Below are 17,829 nucleotides of genomic sequence, written 5' to 3'. Positions count from 1 at the left end.
ATCATGCTTATTAATACGGTATTGCTTGCCGGGTCATCTCCTTCCCTCAAATTTTTTTGCGAAGGGAACGATGGCTGGTCCATGCGTGAACTCATGAACGGGTGCCGCTTGTTATAGTTAAGAAATTTATTGTATTTAATGGATGCGGCTACAAATTATGACAGTAATCACGACCATTATTTTCACAAAGCATCCTTACACAAACAATGAATTGAAGCTATAAAGGGCATGATGCAATATACGATAGTTTTAATTTATACAGTTTATTCTTTATTACTTTTTATGAAGTATTTGATAGTTAAAACACTTTTAACTTTGAACACGGGTCATATATTGGATGCAGCATCTTACAAACTATTTTTTATATATATTTTAGCCATTGTAGAATACTCTAATTGACTTAAAAGAGTGACCGATGAGTTAGATTCAGTAATTCAAAGGAAATATTTGACAATTCAAAAGCGCTTAGTTTAAGCCTAATTGAATAAATTTTGTTTGGTTTTAACTTTTCTTTATACTTTTTAGCTGCATGGAGAGTTTTTAACAGAATACTCCCCCTGATTTTAGGAATATCGTACACAAAAAATAGCAGAATATATTGCCCTAGTTAACCAACATAGAAATTGCCGCAATTTTCTTTTCTTTGCCAATGAACCGTTACATACAAATGTTAATTATTTGGAGTGAGGCAGGTCGTAACAAACAACACGGTGATTCATTATCACGTGCATTAGAATTAATTTACAGGGAGCAAAACAATTCGTGTCATGGCCGACTAAAATTAGGTATTCGTTTGCATATACCACAATGTATAAATTGAGTTTTGTGTATACTCAAGATAATTTACTTATGTATATAATCTTAACTCTAGATTTAATAAATGTGTACGGATAGGCTTTTGGTAATGCGGGTGTCGGCCGAATTACGTTTGACATACTTATGAACAATTACAGGTTCTAAAGACAGATATAACTTGAGAAAGCTTTCAAAAAAAGCATGAGGAGGACAAACGAGCGTAGGGGTCACCCGATGTTAAGTGATCACTGGCACCCACATTCTCTTGCAACACCAGAGGAATCACAGGAGCTTTGTCGGCTTTTTTGAAATGTATAGGATTTTTTTGTCTCGGAAACGCCGCACAAGGAAGCTCATTCTACAGGCTGTTCGTGAAAGAAAGTTCCTTGATAACTGCACTGTAGAGGAAAACCAAATACACAGATGGTGGGGAGGGATATCTTAAGCCGAACAGCTCTTCGGAACACTTCCCGTTATAAATACTATTAAGACACACAATAAAGCGACGTCTCTACGCAATGCCAAGTGAGCACTGAATCGCCGACAACTCGAGTATCTCTGTATTGCACGAAGTTGAATGTTTCGAGCTGATACTGGGATGCGCCACACCAAAGATGACAGCTCCATATGTGGCTGGGCCTGCGCTATGTACAGCGCTATATTTCATAAGTGTCGATCACCATTAATTAGGTTCCAACAATCGACAGGCATTTGCCTCCCTTATTTCCTGCAGAAGATACATTAAAATTAAATATCTTAATTAACGCTAATGGTTGAATCTCTACCAATAGTACTAAAGTATACTCTTGAATGGAGCAACCGCTCTTATCCTTTTATTGTACGATATCACATTGTAGTCATATTTTTAGGAAAAAAAATCCTGCTGAGTTCCTTGCGCCCTTTTTTCGTTCTTCTCAGGTCCGAGGCACATTTTTATCAAATCGGTGGTAGTTTTATATTATATATCTATAAAAATATTCGAATTTGAATTTGAATGCATAGTTGGTGTCAACGAATATCGCAAGTCACATCAACAAATTAATAAGACATGGCTTTGTCCTGCTTTAAACATTAACAATAGCTTCATACATGAACACAATGTAAAAGAATACTATTAAAACTCCGCGTTGCGTCATTTCATGGCCAAAATGCGGTAAGAAGATACCTCAAGACAAAGACTGGTTGTCAGTATGTCAGGAAATCATAATAAATTATTTGTAGGACAGGTTTCTTCCATTATGAACTTGTATTTTATCTTCTGCAAGACTGTTATAGCTTTTACGTCATGTTAAGTATTTTGGTAACGTCTTACTTTTGGTGAAATATAATATTTATTTAAGCAATTGTTGTTTTTAAAGTGCGCAAAAATTACCAAATTTTTGTTAGTTGGACTGTGTTTTCACTGCCACAGTGGAAGGTGTTTTCCATACATTTATAATTTTTATTGCATATTAAGGATAGGAGTTAAAATTATATAATTTTTGTAGTAGAAGGAGCGTACGGGTCACTTCTTGTTCTGTGGTCACGACCGCCCAAACTCTCCTGCGTTAAGTGAAATCACAGGAGCGTTGCTGGCTTTTAAGGAAGGTATACGCACTTTTTTTAATGTACCCATGTCGTATCGTCCCGGAAACACCGCACAAGGAAACTCATTCTACAGCTTGGACGTGGAAGAATGTTCCTTGAAAACGGCACAGTGGAGGAACACTACATCTAAATTGTGGGGATGATATTATAATATGTGGCGTGTCGTGCGAAGTTGAACGTCGGTGGCAGGATCTATTGAAACAGGCTATCGTAAAGCAGAAATGTCCAGCACTTCTCTTATAAGGCCGCTACTTAAATTATTGGGCTACTGTAACTTAACATCTTATTTCAAGTTGACAAGCACAATCGCGGAGCTGCACATAATTTTGTATTTATAATTACGTTCCATAAAAATACGTTACGTTCCATATAAAACTCATCACTTGTTATCATAAACAAGGTTAAATCATACGACAAACAAGTGTGAAAGAGCGAGGGATCTCGGCAATACCGTTCTCTCATTTACAACTGCGTGCGTCGCAATCTTTATCAATACCGTAACCTACTTATGCAAAAAATAATATACCTTCGATCTAACCTGGTTGTAGAATTACTTTCATTAGAAAACAGTTGACGACTTTCTAAGTGTCCTATAGCAAAAAACCTCTAATTAAATATCGGCTAAGTTAATTTCGAATCGCGTTTGACATTTTTGACATGTGTCAGTATTATATCGATCTTGTTTGATTGTTGTTGACATTGAAATTAATATTCATTAAGAATTCAACGGTTAGCATAAAATGAAAGTGTTTTATTGTGAGAGTGTGTGATAAAGATCGCCAGACGTGCATGGGAATGACTGATTAATGTGATGAGCTCTTTACACAAATGTTTTACTTTACTTTAAAGTTTTACAAAATATAGATTACAATATTGGTTTCATCTGTCGTTAATTACTTCTTATACGTTTTAAAACATATTCAATATAAAATTAAATGCTTCAAACATAAAGGCGCTTGAATAAGTTTATAATGTTGAGCTATCATTGATTTTAAAATGCATTTAACAGAGGCGAGGAGAATGTACAAAGTTCTATTTTCTCGCCTCAATAGAGCTGCTGGCAACCCAAGCACTAGCAGCGGTCATCGGATCAGCCTAGCTATCCAACGTGGAAATGCTGCCAGTATTCTTGGTACACTTCCACGAAATGATAGTTTTAATTTAATGTAATCATAGTATCAGCTCGATCCATTTGACCGCGTGCAAGGCAGAGCAGCTCGAATTGTCGGGGACCCAGTGCTCTGTGAACGGCTGGATCGTTTGGCGTTGCATAGAGACGTCGCTTCATTGTGTGTCTCCTACCGCATTTATCACGGGGAGTGTTCCGAAGAGCTGTTTAACCTGATTCCTGCCGCCGAATTCCACATTCGCACGACACGCCACAAGTTAGGATATCATCCTCACCATCTGGATGTGTGGCGGTCCTCCACAGTACGGTTTTCAAGGAGCTTTCTTCCACGTACTACAAAACTGTGGAATGAGCTTCCTTGTGCGGTGTTTCCGGGACGATACGACATGGGTACCTTCAAAAAAAGCGCGTACACCTTCCTTAAAGGCCGGCAACGCTCCTGTGATTCCTCTGGTGTTGCAAGAGATTGTCGGCGGCTCACTTGACAACAGGTGACCCGTACGCTCGTTTGTCCTCCTATTCCATAAAAAAAAACAAAAAAAAATAGTATTGTAAATATAGTTATAAGAATTGTTTTGTTTGAAAAAATTTATGTTCATTAATATGACATGTTCTATTATTATATTCTATTGTGAAGTTTACTTGTAGTTTTTTATACAAACAGGCTTAAATTTATATTTTTATTAGGGTTTGATTCAAATTCATATATTTTTATTGTAAATATAACTATAAGATTTGTTAGAATAAATTTAACAAATATTTACGTGTATAAATAGATTCGGTTTCTACATTCGATTCGGAGCTACAGAAAGATATAAATTATCTTTTTATTAATTCCGTTAGAGTACGCTAAGTTTTACTATGCACATATTTAGTCTTTGATATTGGCAAGAGTCAAAATTAGTGTCAATAAACAGTTATAGAGAACTCTAGACTTACATTATACTAGCGTAGAGAGTACATCAGTAATCGAGATACAACCATACTAGGAAAAGAAAACGAATCTATTGTTACTATAACCGATTTTGACTGACAGGTCTTAAACAGTCACCCGCGCTTGGCATTACCTCCATAGTATTTTGAATATTAAACCCCTAGCTTACGCACACATTGATAAATCAAAATTGATCATTGACGGGCTGTCAGGTCGTCTGTACGCCAGTGTATTCCAAGTGTATGTAGAAAACTCTCGATGCGAGACCGCCCCACGCTTGATCGAAAGTAATATAATTATACACAGCACCCTCTACTGATTATGCAGCTTCCTTATTAGATACAACATTTAAATTAAACCATTATTTAGTTATGACGTATTTATTTAAATCTGGTATACTAAGCTCTTTATAATTGCACTCAAATGGATAATAGATTCAATACTTATAACTTTCATTTTCAACAATCAAAAGACGAATTTAAATTGCAAATATCTTAGAAACTGAGAGTATATTCTACGCTATTAAGATAAAACACATGAGATAAATACTCATATGTGAAGTTACATAATACTACAGAAGTGTCACGAACAACAGGTAAATAAAAAAGGTAAATACAATAATGTGATAAACACGTTTATTACACATCTTTTTCGCATATTCATACTTACAAATACACATATTAGAACTTAAAATTAAAGAGCACATTGTGAAATAACATATTTATATATTTTCTGCGCTTTGTTACGTGAAATGAATGATGATTGAAAAGTAAACAGCACATATTTTAAATACATTCGCCGGAGTTTATTGTTTTAAGTACAAATAAGCGCTACTTATTTGTATTTATGTATGGAATGTTTGTCGCTGAGCGTATCGAGACATTTGGCAACGCGACCCCGACCTTTTGTTTCGTTTACAAACAACTCATCCTCATCACGACTCTAAAAAGGCCAACGGATCTTAAAACTTACATTAATATATAAAGCTATCTACAATGCAAAATATCCGTAACATTAAGACCCATGGGTCAAGGTAACTTGTTAATTTTTGGTAATTTAACGCGACCCGAATATCAATAAATAAACACAGATTCGGGTTCGACGGCTATCTGTCAAGTTACATCCACTAAACTAAGATATGAGCAATTGCCAGCAATATTAAAGATGCTGCTACGGTTTGAGTTGCAGCGGCATCATGGTGACCTGAAGGTGGAATCAAATCTTCACCATGCACGTAGCTCTTCAAGCCCGTGGTTGACCTTAAAATTCTATAATTGACATCGCTTGTAGACACTTGATTTTTCACGAAATTGAACAACCTGTTAATGACGACATAGATATTGCCACGGTCGTCGAAAGTGAAACGGTCAACCCACTGAATGTAATTTGGATCTCGGGCAATGGTACGTTGACCTACACTGAAGTCGGCAGCTGTGCTGTTCCATTCCGCAATGGTTGAGTTGGTAATTAGACCGTAGAAAAGTGTACCAGTCGAATCCATCTTCATTCCATCTGTCTGTGAGGCCTTCATTCCGAGATCCACGACATAAGGGCGTAGAGATCCGTCCCCTGCTTCCGCTAAGGACTCGTTTCGGAGTATCGAAGCGTTGATGGCATATAAATGGATGCTGGCTAGCGGGCAGTAGTATACCGTTCTGTCGACTTGGTTATCTTCAGTGAGAAATTGAGGACCAAGTGCAATTCCATCAATATTAACGGGAAGGTTCACAGTGGTGCCATTGATCCGGAAAATCGCCGCTTCTGTCGTTGACGACATTGATTTCGTGTCTCGCAGCTTCCATATTTTCTTATCACTGCGTCGGAAGACGATTATTCCGGGGTCCACGGCGCTGTTGTCAGTTATGTATGCGTAGTCACCGTCTCTGTTGTCTACTACGAGGTCATTTAAATATGTGGTGTTGGGGTTGATAATGTCTAATGGTAGAGGAATACGCTCCATTTCATATTTGTCTGACTTAAGATCGATCAGGACGATTGACGGTGGACATTTAGGGTCTGGGCGATGTGTCAGCGTACCAATCCGGCCGTTGTCCAGGATCCACATAACACCATAGCGATCTATTTCAATATTTTGCACAAACTGAAGAGCAGCACAATCACCGACTTTGTTGTCACTCCAGCTGGGAAACGGCTTTAGTTTCGGCGCTGTTGTATCATTCTGGTTGGTCGGAATTGTCGCAAGGGTTGCCGGGACTCCGGTCAACATGCGCGGCAAAGTTAAAAATAATTTGTCCTCGTAATAATTAATACCCGATATAAGAACATTCTGGGGGATGTATTTAGTTTCGTTCAAATAAGTTTCACGATCTTCAGGAGTCTCCCATTCAAAATCAATGGTTTGCCACTCGTAAATAACTCGGAACTGTTCGCGGTGGGGTTTTGGTTTGTCGTTCTGTGCCGCGGCCGCGACTACGACGGTAAATAGGACCAGCATACGCATGGTCGATGTTCAATGTGCTAGCGTGCTACACGGCAGACGGAACTTGTTAGACTGACGGTTGATTCGCCAGTTGCGTCTTCGTGACTGCCGAGTACCGAGCGCCTGTTTAGTAAGGCTGGCGTGTGTCACTGGCCTACGTCATTAAAATATGACGATTAATTGATGTATTGTCCGTTTCCAATGTCGTTTAATAACAAGTTCGTAACATTGCATTGTAATGTAAATAAATACGACCAAGGGTGTACCAAGGACGTCTCTCCCTAGCCAGACAGGGGTCCGAACCCCCGCCAGTCTAGTCATTTATGTATATAGTGCATAGCGATTCAATGAATCGATTTAACGGAACAGACGCTTTGATAGAGTTTTCGAGATTCATCCCGCGTTACCATACATTTACTAATAGGTTTATAAAAGCTTACATACCTAACATTACTTATGAGTAAAATAAAAAACAAGTAACTACTTAAAATAATAATGATTAGCCTTCGTAATTCCGCACAAAAAGTGCCTGTTGCCTTTTTAAAACAATTAATTTACCACTATTGTAAGTTATCCAAAAATTTCAATAAAATACGTCGAATTATTTATATAAAATATTGTAAAGATGAAAATCTCTGCCACATGAGATATATCTGAGAAAAATTGTTATATTGGGTATTTTTTAACACAACAGATTATATAATTAAATATTATCATTATTACAGAAACGGGTTAAAATGAATGTCATCTGAAATTTATATGACATATTGACTCTTGTGTGACATTGTTAAAAAGAATGTAGAGAATTCATTGAAATATCTAATTTAATTTAGTAATTTGTAAAATAATATGTTATAATGTTATTCGTTATAGCTTCCTGCACTTCTTTACTTTATATTCAAAGTATCGGTATTGGTTATAGACAGTCCATTAAAGAAAAAAGATATTGTCAGTACATTTATGAAAATTTAATATACGTTCACAAACATCGTCACCTTTTTGCTCTTAATAGTGATTTTCATTATTATAACACCAGAAATAAGAGATTGCTTGTAAGTAATTCTAGTAGGCTTCATAAGATACATAAAAGCTTTGAGGATTAATGTACACACTTTTATAATAAAGTTCCAGCCACTGTTCAGACATTATTTATAAATAAATCTAAGTGTTTTATTAAAAAATGGCTCTGTCGTAAATCTTACTACTCCACAGCTGAATATCTAAGTGATCCGACGATCAGCCTGGGACGAGATTATGATTATCTAATAGCAATTGTATTTTTTATTAAAAGAGCGCTTCTTGCGCCGCTTCTTCTCTCTCTGATAGTCATTTATTTCCGAAGCGGTAGTAGTATTCTAGTATACTAGAAATGACATTCACAGACATTGACAGAATTCTAAAGAAATCAATTTAGAGAAAATAGATGCCTTTTATGCCTTTTTATCTATACTTAAATCTTATATATAAAATTCTCGAGTCACAATGTTCGTTCCCGTACTCCTCCGAAACGGCTTGACCGATTCTCATGAAATTTTGTGAGCATATTGAGTAGGTCTGAGAATCGGCCAACATCTATTTTCATACCCCTAAATGTTAAGGGTGGTCCACACGATTTTTTTTTTAATTTTTTTTTAAATTTGTTTGATTATGAGTCAGCATTAAAAAATACATACAACTTCAATTTTCACCCATCTACGATCAACAGTTACTTTTGTATCGCGATTTTAATATCGGCAATACAACGTTTGCTGGGTCAGCTAGTAAATATATAATATTGCAACCTACTTTTTACAAATTAATTATGTTTTGGGCATAAAGCATATGTTATGGGTGCAAGACAAAGATATATGTACTAGATGTGTCTTAACATACATAAATACTTATAAACATCCATGACTCGGAATCCAAAATGTGTATATTCATCATATAAATGTTTTCACCTACCGGGACTCGAACGCTGGCCTTCAACTCAGCAGGCAGGGTCACTAATTCCTGCGGTATATAGGTCTTCATTGATATATAGATTCGTCGTTAGTTATATAAAGACCAGTTACTGAGGCATGACGACGCCAGTATAAAGTTCTTGTAACCCAAATGAGTCATGCAGGATAACTTTTTGTTGTTTTAAATTATTATGATTCACCAAAATTACATTCCCACATTATAAATACTTCTCACTACATATTTATAAGCGTTTTTTTGCTCCATTAATGACGTATTTTTTTAAATGAAAACTAGGGATGAGACGAGCAGGACGTGCAGCTGGTGGTAATTTATACGCCCGACATATTACAATGCAGTGCCGCTCAGGATTACAGTACTTCACACTACAATTGCAATTGTCACCTTGAGACCTAAACAAGATGATACTCATAATAAGGACCCACTACACTACATTATATATCACAACCATTAGGTACAAACATTAAGAAGAACTCTACATACTTAAGTTTGGTAAATGCTCTAGAGTCTAGACAAACAGGAGACACCTACGAAGTTTTTTTTTCTAGGACTTTTTAAATAAACTAGGCACATACAGACAGCAGGTTTCTGTGAAACAGACAAAAAAAGCTGGTGCCAATTTTGCTTGGGGGTAGGTATGTACGAGTAGTCTACATTGTGACAACAATCTTTATAGTAGGTACATGGCTGAGCTCTCGTGTTTAGGATATTAGTAGATACCTACTTACTCCCTCTGTATCGGTCGGGTATTTCATAGTTCAAGAATGTGTATGTCTGACTATTAAAATGCACAATATGAGTAGTAGTTTAATAAGTTTGAGAGGGAAAAAAAACAAAGTATTATAATATAGTATTCCATGTAAGTAGGTAAAATATAATTTTTAACGTAAAGTAATGAGTAAATATGTAGGTATGTAATTTTTTTTTATTAAAATAAGGGGCGAGACGAGCAGGACGTTCAGATGATGGTAATTGACACGCCCTGCCCATTACAATGCAGTGCCGCTCAGGATTCTTGAAAAACCCCAAAAATTCTTAGCGGCACTACAACTGTTCTCGTCACCTTGTGACATAAGATGTTAAGTCTCATTTGCCCATTAATTTCACTAGCTACGGCGCCCTTCAGTCCGAAACACAGTCATGCTTGCACATTACTTCACGGCAGACATAGGCGCAGTTGTGGTACCCATAATCAAGCCGGCTTCCTGTGCAAAGGAGCCTCCCACTGGTAAAACGTGACTTATTGAATTTATATTCTTACTAGTTGTGAATACGCGCTTCGTTGTATCATTTTTGATTGGATAGTTATTTCTTAATGAATAATCTATCACAATTTTTTCATATAAAAAATTTCTAAAACATTTGCATTTGATATTGATTTCATTTGAACACTTTCCAAATAATTCTAGAACTCTCTAGATCATTCTAAAACAATCCAAATCATTTTAGATTAATGATAATCATACATTTTCCAAAATCACACCATTCAACCCCCGTATATTCTATACTCTTATAGGTATCAACTTGCAACCACCATAGAGCACGATGGGAGTCTTGTACCTACACTGTGACAAACAGACACTTTGCGTCTGTGACGTGCAGTTTCAACTGCAAAGTGAAATATAGAGAAAGAAATTCGACCATAATACGTTTAATTTTTAAGTTGGAACTTAATTGGGCTCTATATTGTTTGTGTGTGTGTGTGTGTTGTGTGTCATTTAAGCAGTAGTGTGTGTAATATTTATACAATTATTTTTAATGTCTCTATAAGGCATTCTACATATAAAAAGTGTGTGTGTACTTATGTATACATGCAAGAAGTTTATTGCTTACGTTTGTAGAAAGAACATTGTAAAAACACATATTGTAAAAATCTTGCAACGATGGCTTTCGGTCTTGAACCCTCTGCCTATCCTAATAATTGACGAAGAAACCGAAAAAAAAAATTACGAATATCGCAAACGTCACATAATTTTAGGAACCCACCCTGTTACTTCTGTGTTACATTGATGCGCGCGCATCTCATAATTTTTTCATTTTGCGCCTAAAGAAGTATAACTTCAAAAATACACACATCAAAAAAGTCCAAGCAACATGCATGATATTACAAATTTACCATTTATATTAATTAATTTCTAAGCCTTTATTCGCTCAAAGTGCATAGGTATGTAAACTTTTTTGTTATTGATAACATACCTACTAGCTGGTTGTATAATAAAATTTCGATTATGTTTTGTTTTTCTCATAAAACTAAATTAAAGGGAATTTGTTTGAATTTAAGTGCTATTTTATTGGTACCTTTAGTCTTGATTTTATAATTTTACCAATCATGTAAATAAAGTTAGCGACAAAATTTAATTGTTAGATATTCTTTACGTCATGGAGCGATGACATTTGACGGCAAATGATGTTGCAAGCGGGAATTAACTCGGCATTGTGGCATTCATAGAAGTATTTGTCGTCTTTGGCAGCGCTACAATAATACAAGGGAACAGCATTCAGGCCGTAAAAGGAGTACAACTACTCGGCAAGACCGGTACCTACAACTGACTGCAAGACGCCAGCCGATGTTAACCGCTGGAGAGATAAGTCCCCAAACTGTGCGAAATCGACTGCATGAGTATGGCCTACGAGCTCGACGAGTTTTTGATGTGTGTAGCTTTATGCCCTTCTTCTCCATAAAAACTTTAAGTGTGTTACGTTTAAGTTCAAGTTTTCGTTATACGTATTTATATAATATACTTAGATGAATGTGAGAGATTGTTGTGATAAAACACTTTCTGTATTCATAGTACAGATTTATAAATTTACTAGCTGCCCCGACAGACGTTGTTCTGTAGATAATAAAAAAAAGTACTGTTTTATAGGATGCGCCAATAATATTTCAAAACATCAAGAATTATTTCTTAAAAAATGTTCCCTGTTGTTCTAATGAAATTGTTTCACAGCGGAACTGTCAAACCGCGCGTCACTAAATTCTGTCATAGAAAATATGTCCATAGAAAACAAATATCTAACTACTAACTAAAACTATCCTATCACTCAAGTTGGACCAAACTGCACTCCATGAAGTAATCCCCATTAAAATCCGTTCATTAGTTTAGTAGTCCATCGCGGACAAACAACGTGTCACGTAATTTATATATATTAAGATGATCGACATATTAAAACTAAGTATCAAGACTGATTGATATAATTATCACATACAATCTGGATTTTCAAATAATCTTAACCAAGAGATCGCATGTAGCGCCTGATAAAGTAGAAATAATTATGTCAAATTACCATTTGGACATTATACAGGAAACGTTTTCGATCAACATTATTACCAAGTGGTCAGTGGTCAGTGGTCAGTGGTCAGTGGTCAGTGGTCAGTGGTCAGTGGTCAGTGATCAGTGGTCAGTGGTCAGTGGTCAGTGGTCAGTGACCCTGAGTGATAAGAAGTCCCGGACTGGAATCAAGAAAGCTACAAATGTTTACGTATTGATTATAAATACTTGTTTCCGTGTCATGGATGTTTATGTATTACGTATGATTGTTTCTTATCCATTTTAAACAATAACAAAAGTTGCTTCACTTAAAATACTCTTTCTAACGAACTAATAAAAGGCGTAAAAGGCATTTATTTTCTCAAAATTGATTCCTTTAGAATTTTTTTTGATGTCATTTCTAATATACTAGATACTACTACCGCTTCGGAAACAAATGGCACTCTGAGAGAGAAGAAGCGGCGCAAGAAACTCTGTCAGCATTCTTTTTTTTGCGCTCTTTTCAATAAAAATATACAATATTTTACTGTCATTTCTATCGCTATAAAATAAGCATAATCTGGTCCCAGGCCGGTCGATCATTTAGATATTCAGCTGTGGTGCAATAGAATTTACGACAGAGCCATTTTTTTTATAAAACATTTAAATTTATTTACTAATTCAACGGAAGTAGTATGCAAAAACAAATTTCTGTATTAATTACTAAAATACGTACAAAATTATTTATAATCTACTTAATATATCAATTTACAATTAAGTCTTATATATTTAGGTCTTAGAAACTTATTTCTTCAACCTATCTACGTGTTAAGTTCTGTCCAAACTGTTCTGTAGTTCTGTCAATCTATATATATATATATATATATATATATATATATATATATATATATATATATATATATAAAAATGAATTGTTGTTCGTTAGTCTCGCTAAAACTCGAGAACATCTGGACCGATTTGGCTAATTTTGGTCTTGAATTACTTGTGGAAGTCCAGAGAAGGTTTAAAAGGTGAATAAATATGAAAATGCTCGGATTTAAATAAAAATACAAATTTGTTTTTCCTTTGATGTGTCCTCAGTCGTTTAGAAATCAAATTTAAATTAATTTTTATAATTTTTTTGTGACAATTCTTTTATTTTTATTTCATTATGATTCAGCATTAAAAAATACACATTACTTTAAATTTTCACCCACCTACGATCAACACCTATTTTTGTATCGCAATTTTTTTATTATTGTGTTCCACAGAAACACTATTTCTGTGGATGGAACTGGAACAAAATGGCAATTGAATATAATAATTATTGAAGTACGATACATTTTATGTACGATGTGATATTATTTGGTAGGTCTGAGAATCGGTCGCCATCTATTTTATATACCCCAAACATTTTAATTATTGAATTTTTCTTATTATTATATGGCAATACAACGTTTGCTGTGTCAGCTAGTAGATAATAAAATATGATTTAAGAATTCGGGAAAGATGCCGTCTAAATAAATGTGTTGTTATAAGTATTTTATTAGTTAAAAATGTTATCCTTAAAAGATATATATAATTATGCCATTGCGGTTTTTCTGTTGACCTATTTATAGTCTTCAAATAATCATTAATTGCCACCAGAGAATGAACAGGCACGGAATAGAACTATTTTTGATTACAAAAAGTGGAAGTAACCTAATTGGCAGTAATATATAACATTTTTAAAAATGCGTTGTAACTGAACCACGTGAAGTGAAATAATTAAAATAGATTTTCACCCCACGTTAAAACTTTGTTCACAATGTTCCCTTTGATGCAAGTTGGCAAGTAATTGCTTTATTTTTCTGCGAATTGCTCTTTCACTTTGATATTTCGAAATTGTTTTTGTTGTTTACAATAATAGAATATTTTTATTCAAGTTAGTATTTTCTTTGATTGACGAGTGTTACACATTTATATAAAATACACTGGCCTGCAAAAGTAAGTATCACACTTTTCAAATTAATTTTTTTTCTTAACTATAGAAGGTAGAGATTTAAGATTAAAAACGTTTTGTTGCAAATTTTATCGGCTTTAATTCTTAGAAACTAAAATTATACATTAGTAACATTTTTAACTTAAAAAAGATAAAACAATGAAAATAGACATTTTTAGTTTAGTGTAAGAAAATTCAACTTAAATGTTATTAATTATTATTATTATTAATTACATGTTATTTAATTTTTAATAACTGGTATTACTAATATATATGGAGATGTCTCTGAATTAAATAAATAAATAAAAAATAAATAAAAAAAATTGCCTCCTCGAGCTCTGCTTACAGCTTCGAGCCGGTTTGGCATACAGAACACTAGGTTTCGGAGCCGATGTTGGGGTATATTCTCCCATTCTTCTACCAGGCTTTAGTGCCCTGAGGGTAGTAGGTGGTGGTCTGCGATTTCTGACTAGCCTCCCAAGCTCATTCATCCCAGGCGATTTCAATCGGGTTGAGATCAGGACTTCTTGATGGCCAAGCCATCACGCTGATACCGACCTCCTGAATATACTCTTGTATGATATGAGCCGTGTGTGGCCGGGCATTATCATACATCAGCATCGATCCATCACCCATATTTGCTAAATACGGCCCTGCATACTCATTGAGAATCTCTTGAGTATATCTTTACCCAGTGAGGGTGCCATTTTCTATGCTACTAGCTCTGTGCGACCTTCTGAAGATATGCCAGCCCATACATGTACACTACCTCCACCTTATTGGACTCTTTCTGAGATGCAGGCTTGAAGGTATCGCTCACCAGGTCGCCTGTATACACTTTGCTTTCCATCAGAAGTGTGTGATACCTACTTTTGAAGGCCAGTGTACTTTTTAAAGTATTAAAACAAGTTTTATTTGAAACTGTTATTTTGCATACGGCTTAGGCGTAAAAGTTACATTTCTTTTATTATTTTATTTAACCCTTTCAGAGCACGTTTTCAGGGTGACTGTTACGCAAGAACCTAATGTAAAAATACAGTTTAATTTACACGTGTTTTAATCCTTTGAAAAGTATTTTCAATTTCCGAACGTTACATTTTATTATGGAAACAGTAATATAATTGACGTTGGTACTGGGGCTACTTCGACCACCATCTTTGATACGTCGTTCTCAGTAAATATCACATCTTTGTGTCATTTGGCGTCGAGACACAAGTGTCGGGCCAAGGCCCGTGGGGCCCAGAGGCGCGGAGAATGTACAAAGTACTATCTTCTCGGATATTTTTGGAACAATTCCCCATAGTGAGAGTTTTTACTTCATGAAAACATTTTAAGTATTATAAATATAGTTATTATAATATATTAATCCATACATTAATAAATTTCAACTTTTTCGTCATACCTACTTTTTCAATCTTCAAAATCACACAGTTTCAATCCATTTAAAAGTATCATCTAGTTTGATCGAAATCTTAGATAATTTATACGTTAAGACTCGCGATTAGTATGTCACTTTGTGTTAGTGTGCGTGCGTTGCTTCAAATAGAGGTTAACAGTTAGCCTCAATTTTTTTCGACGTATCCACAGCTGTCACAGTCTATCTAGACAAATAAATGATCTAAGATCGAAATTATCATTGATGTGAATCAGTGATAGTGATTTGATTTATCATTTGCTAAAGTCTGACTTATAATAATGAATTCCGTAGGTGTGAGGTAACGCAGGTATTGCAAAACTCATCTTGCATTAATATTCGACCTTAATGTAACATTCCAGCGCCGCGCAACATATTATAATCGATTTTGACTTCTATTGCAACACAATAAGGTGCATATGAGAGCCTTATTTGATAAATTCATTACGCCTAGAGTGTGACAGGTAAGGATCTTCCGTGGACGCGAGTTGGAAGATAGAGCTGTTAATAAGTTTCATTGATATAGATGACGCACAGTGTAGTGGCTTATTGTGACGTAAAAGAGGGACCAGTATTACTTACAAATCGAAGCTACCTTAGGGTATGGAAGCGCAAACTCTCTAATGGACTACACAGATTGTCGGATTTGGTACGGCCGATCCATTGATCCGGCGTCACACTCGGTGATTATAATAACCCAATAATATGAACCCAACATCTTTGAAAATCCATGACGAAAATCATAGCAATCATCATTCAGTGGGAGGCGCCTTTGCACAGGAAGCCGGCTAGATTATGGGTACCACAATGGTGCCTATTTCTGCCGTGAAGCAGTAATGTGTAAGCATTACTGTGTTCGGTCTGAAGGGCGCCATAGCTAGTGAAATTACTGGGCAAATGAGGCTTAACATCTTATGTCTCAAGGTGACGAGCGCAATATTGTAGTGCCGCTCCGAATTTTTGGGTTTTTTGAGAATCAGCTGAACGTCCTGCTCGTCTCGTTCCTTATTATTATAAAAAAAAAAATAACACACAACTCATCAACCCCACATCTTCATACGCAAAACACTTGAACCAAGTTACTTGGCATATGCCCGTACTTAGGTTCATTACCGACCTAAAGTCGAGAACAAAAATCTGTTGAAATAATAATAAAAATGCGACATACCATCGAATACGGTCCTCCACCAGACCAACTAGTGCAGTGACAGTCTCTACAATTGTCCATGATTTTTTCTTGTGCCAACTACAAAATGTTATTTAAAGTAATTTTAGTTTTTAACTGACTTCAAAAAGGAGGAGATTATCAATTCAATCGGTATTTTTTTTATGTATGTACACCGATTACTCTGAGATGATGATCCGATTTACGTAATTCTTCTTTTGTTTGGTGCGAAATAGATGCCATTTGGTCCCATAAAAATCTTACATAGTTTGGCCAATTAGTTTTCATTTTATGAACATTTATATTTTTATTTCTATTTTTATAAAGAAATGTGAATCGGGCCTATTACCTCCGCTACTAACACTCTTTAAGCGCTCTATTAATGAAGGGACCTTCCCTAGATGTTGGAAGGAAGCCCGAATAGTACCAATACATAAAAGAAATCAAAAACAAATATTAGTAACTATAGAGGTATCTCCATTTTGAATATATTTGGTAAAATGTTAGAAAAAATTGTATATGATCATATTTATAAAAATTGCCTACAATGCATCCCTATCAACCAACACGGTTTTATTAAATCTCGTAGTGTCCTTACTAACTTGCTTGAGTTCACTCATACCGTCAAGTGCGACATAAATGATAGATCACAAATAGATGTAATATACACAGATTTTGAAAAGGCTTTTGACAGAGTCAACCACAGTATACTATTAAAGAAGCTTTACGCAGTTGGAATCAGAGGGAACCTTCTTAGATATACAGAATCGTATATAAGAAATCGCTGTCAGGCCGTCGTCCTCGGTGGTTTTAGATCAGACCTTGTTGAGGTGACTTCTGGTGTACCTCAGGGATCGCACCTGGCTCCTTTGTTATTCAATATATATTTATATGACATCAGTAATTGTTTTGCTAGTTCAAACTTCTTGCTGTATGCTGACGAAAAAAAGATTTTTATAAAGATTTCACATATAGACGATTGCTTTATGTTACAAGATGACTTAAATAGACTGTCACAATATTATAAAATAAATAAAATAACAGTTAATATTGCTAATTGTCAAATTATTACATTTTCACGAAAGCATAGTAACATAAAATTTGATTATACTTTAAATAACGAAATCATTCCAAAAATTACTCAAATAAGGGATTTAGGTGTGATCCATGATAG

At 35.3% G+C, this 17,829-nt stretch overlaps 1 protein-coding gene across 1 annotated transcript; it reads right to left on the bottom strand.

Moving 5' to 3' along the window:
- Positions 1–5,058: 5,058 nt before the first annotated feature.
- LOC126979229 (protein yellow-like) lies at positions 5,059–6,993 on the bottom strand. The gene has a single exon (XM_050828502.1). The coding sequence runs from the start codon at positions 6,904–6,906 to the stop codon at positions 5,572–5,574; it is 1,335 nt and encodes a 444-aa protein (XP_050684459.1). The 5' UTR covers positions 6,907–6,993; the 3' UTR covers positions 5,059–5,571.
- Between the last annotated feature and the right edge of the window lie 10,836 nt (positions 6,994–17,829).

This window comes from Leptidea sinapis, chromosome Z (assembly GCF_905404315.1).
Source record: "Leptidea sinapis chromosome Z, ilLepSina1.1, whole genome shotgun sequence".
Classification (NCBI taxonomy): domain Eukaryota; kingdom Metazoa; phylum Arthropoda; class Insecta; order Lepidoptera; family Pieridae; genus Leptidea; species Leptidea sinapis.
Note: the sequence above shows the minus strand (reverse complement) of the source record. Positions and strands in the feature narration are given on the sequence as shown.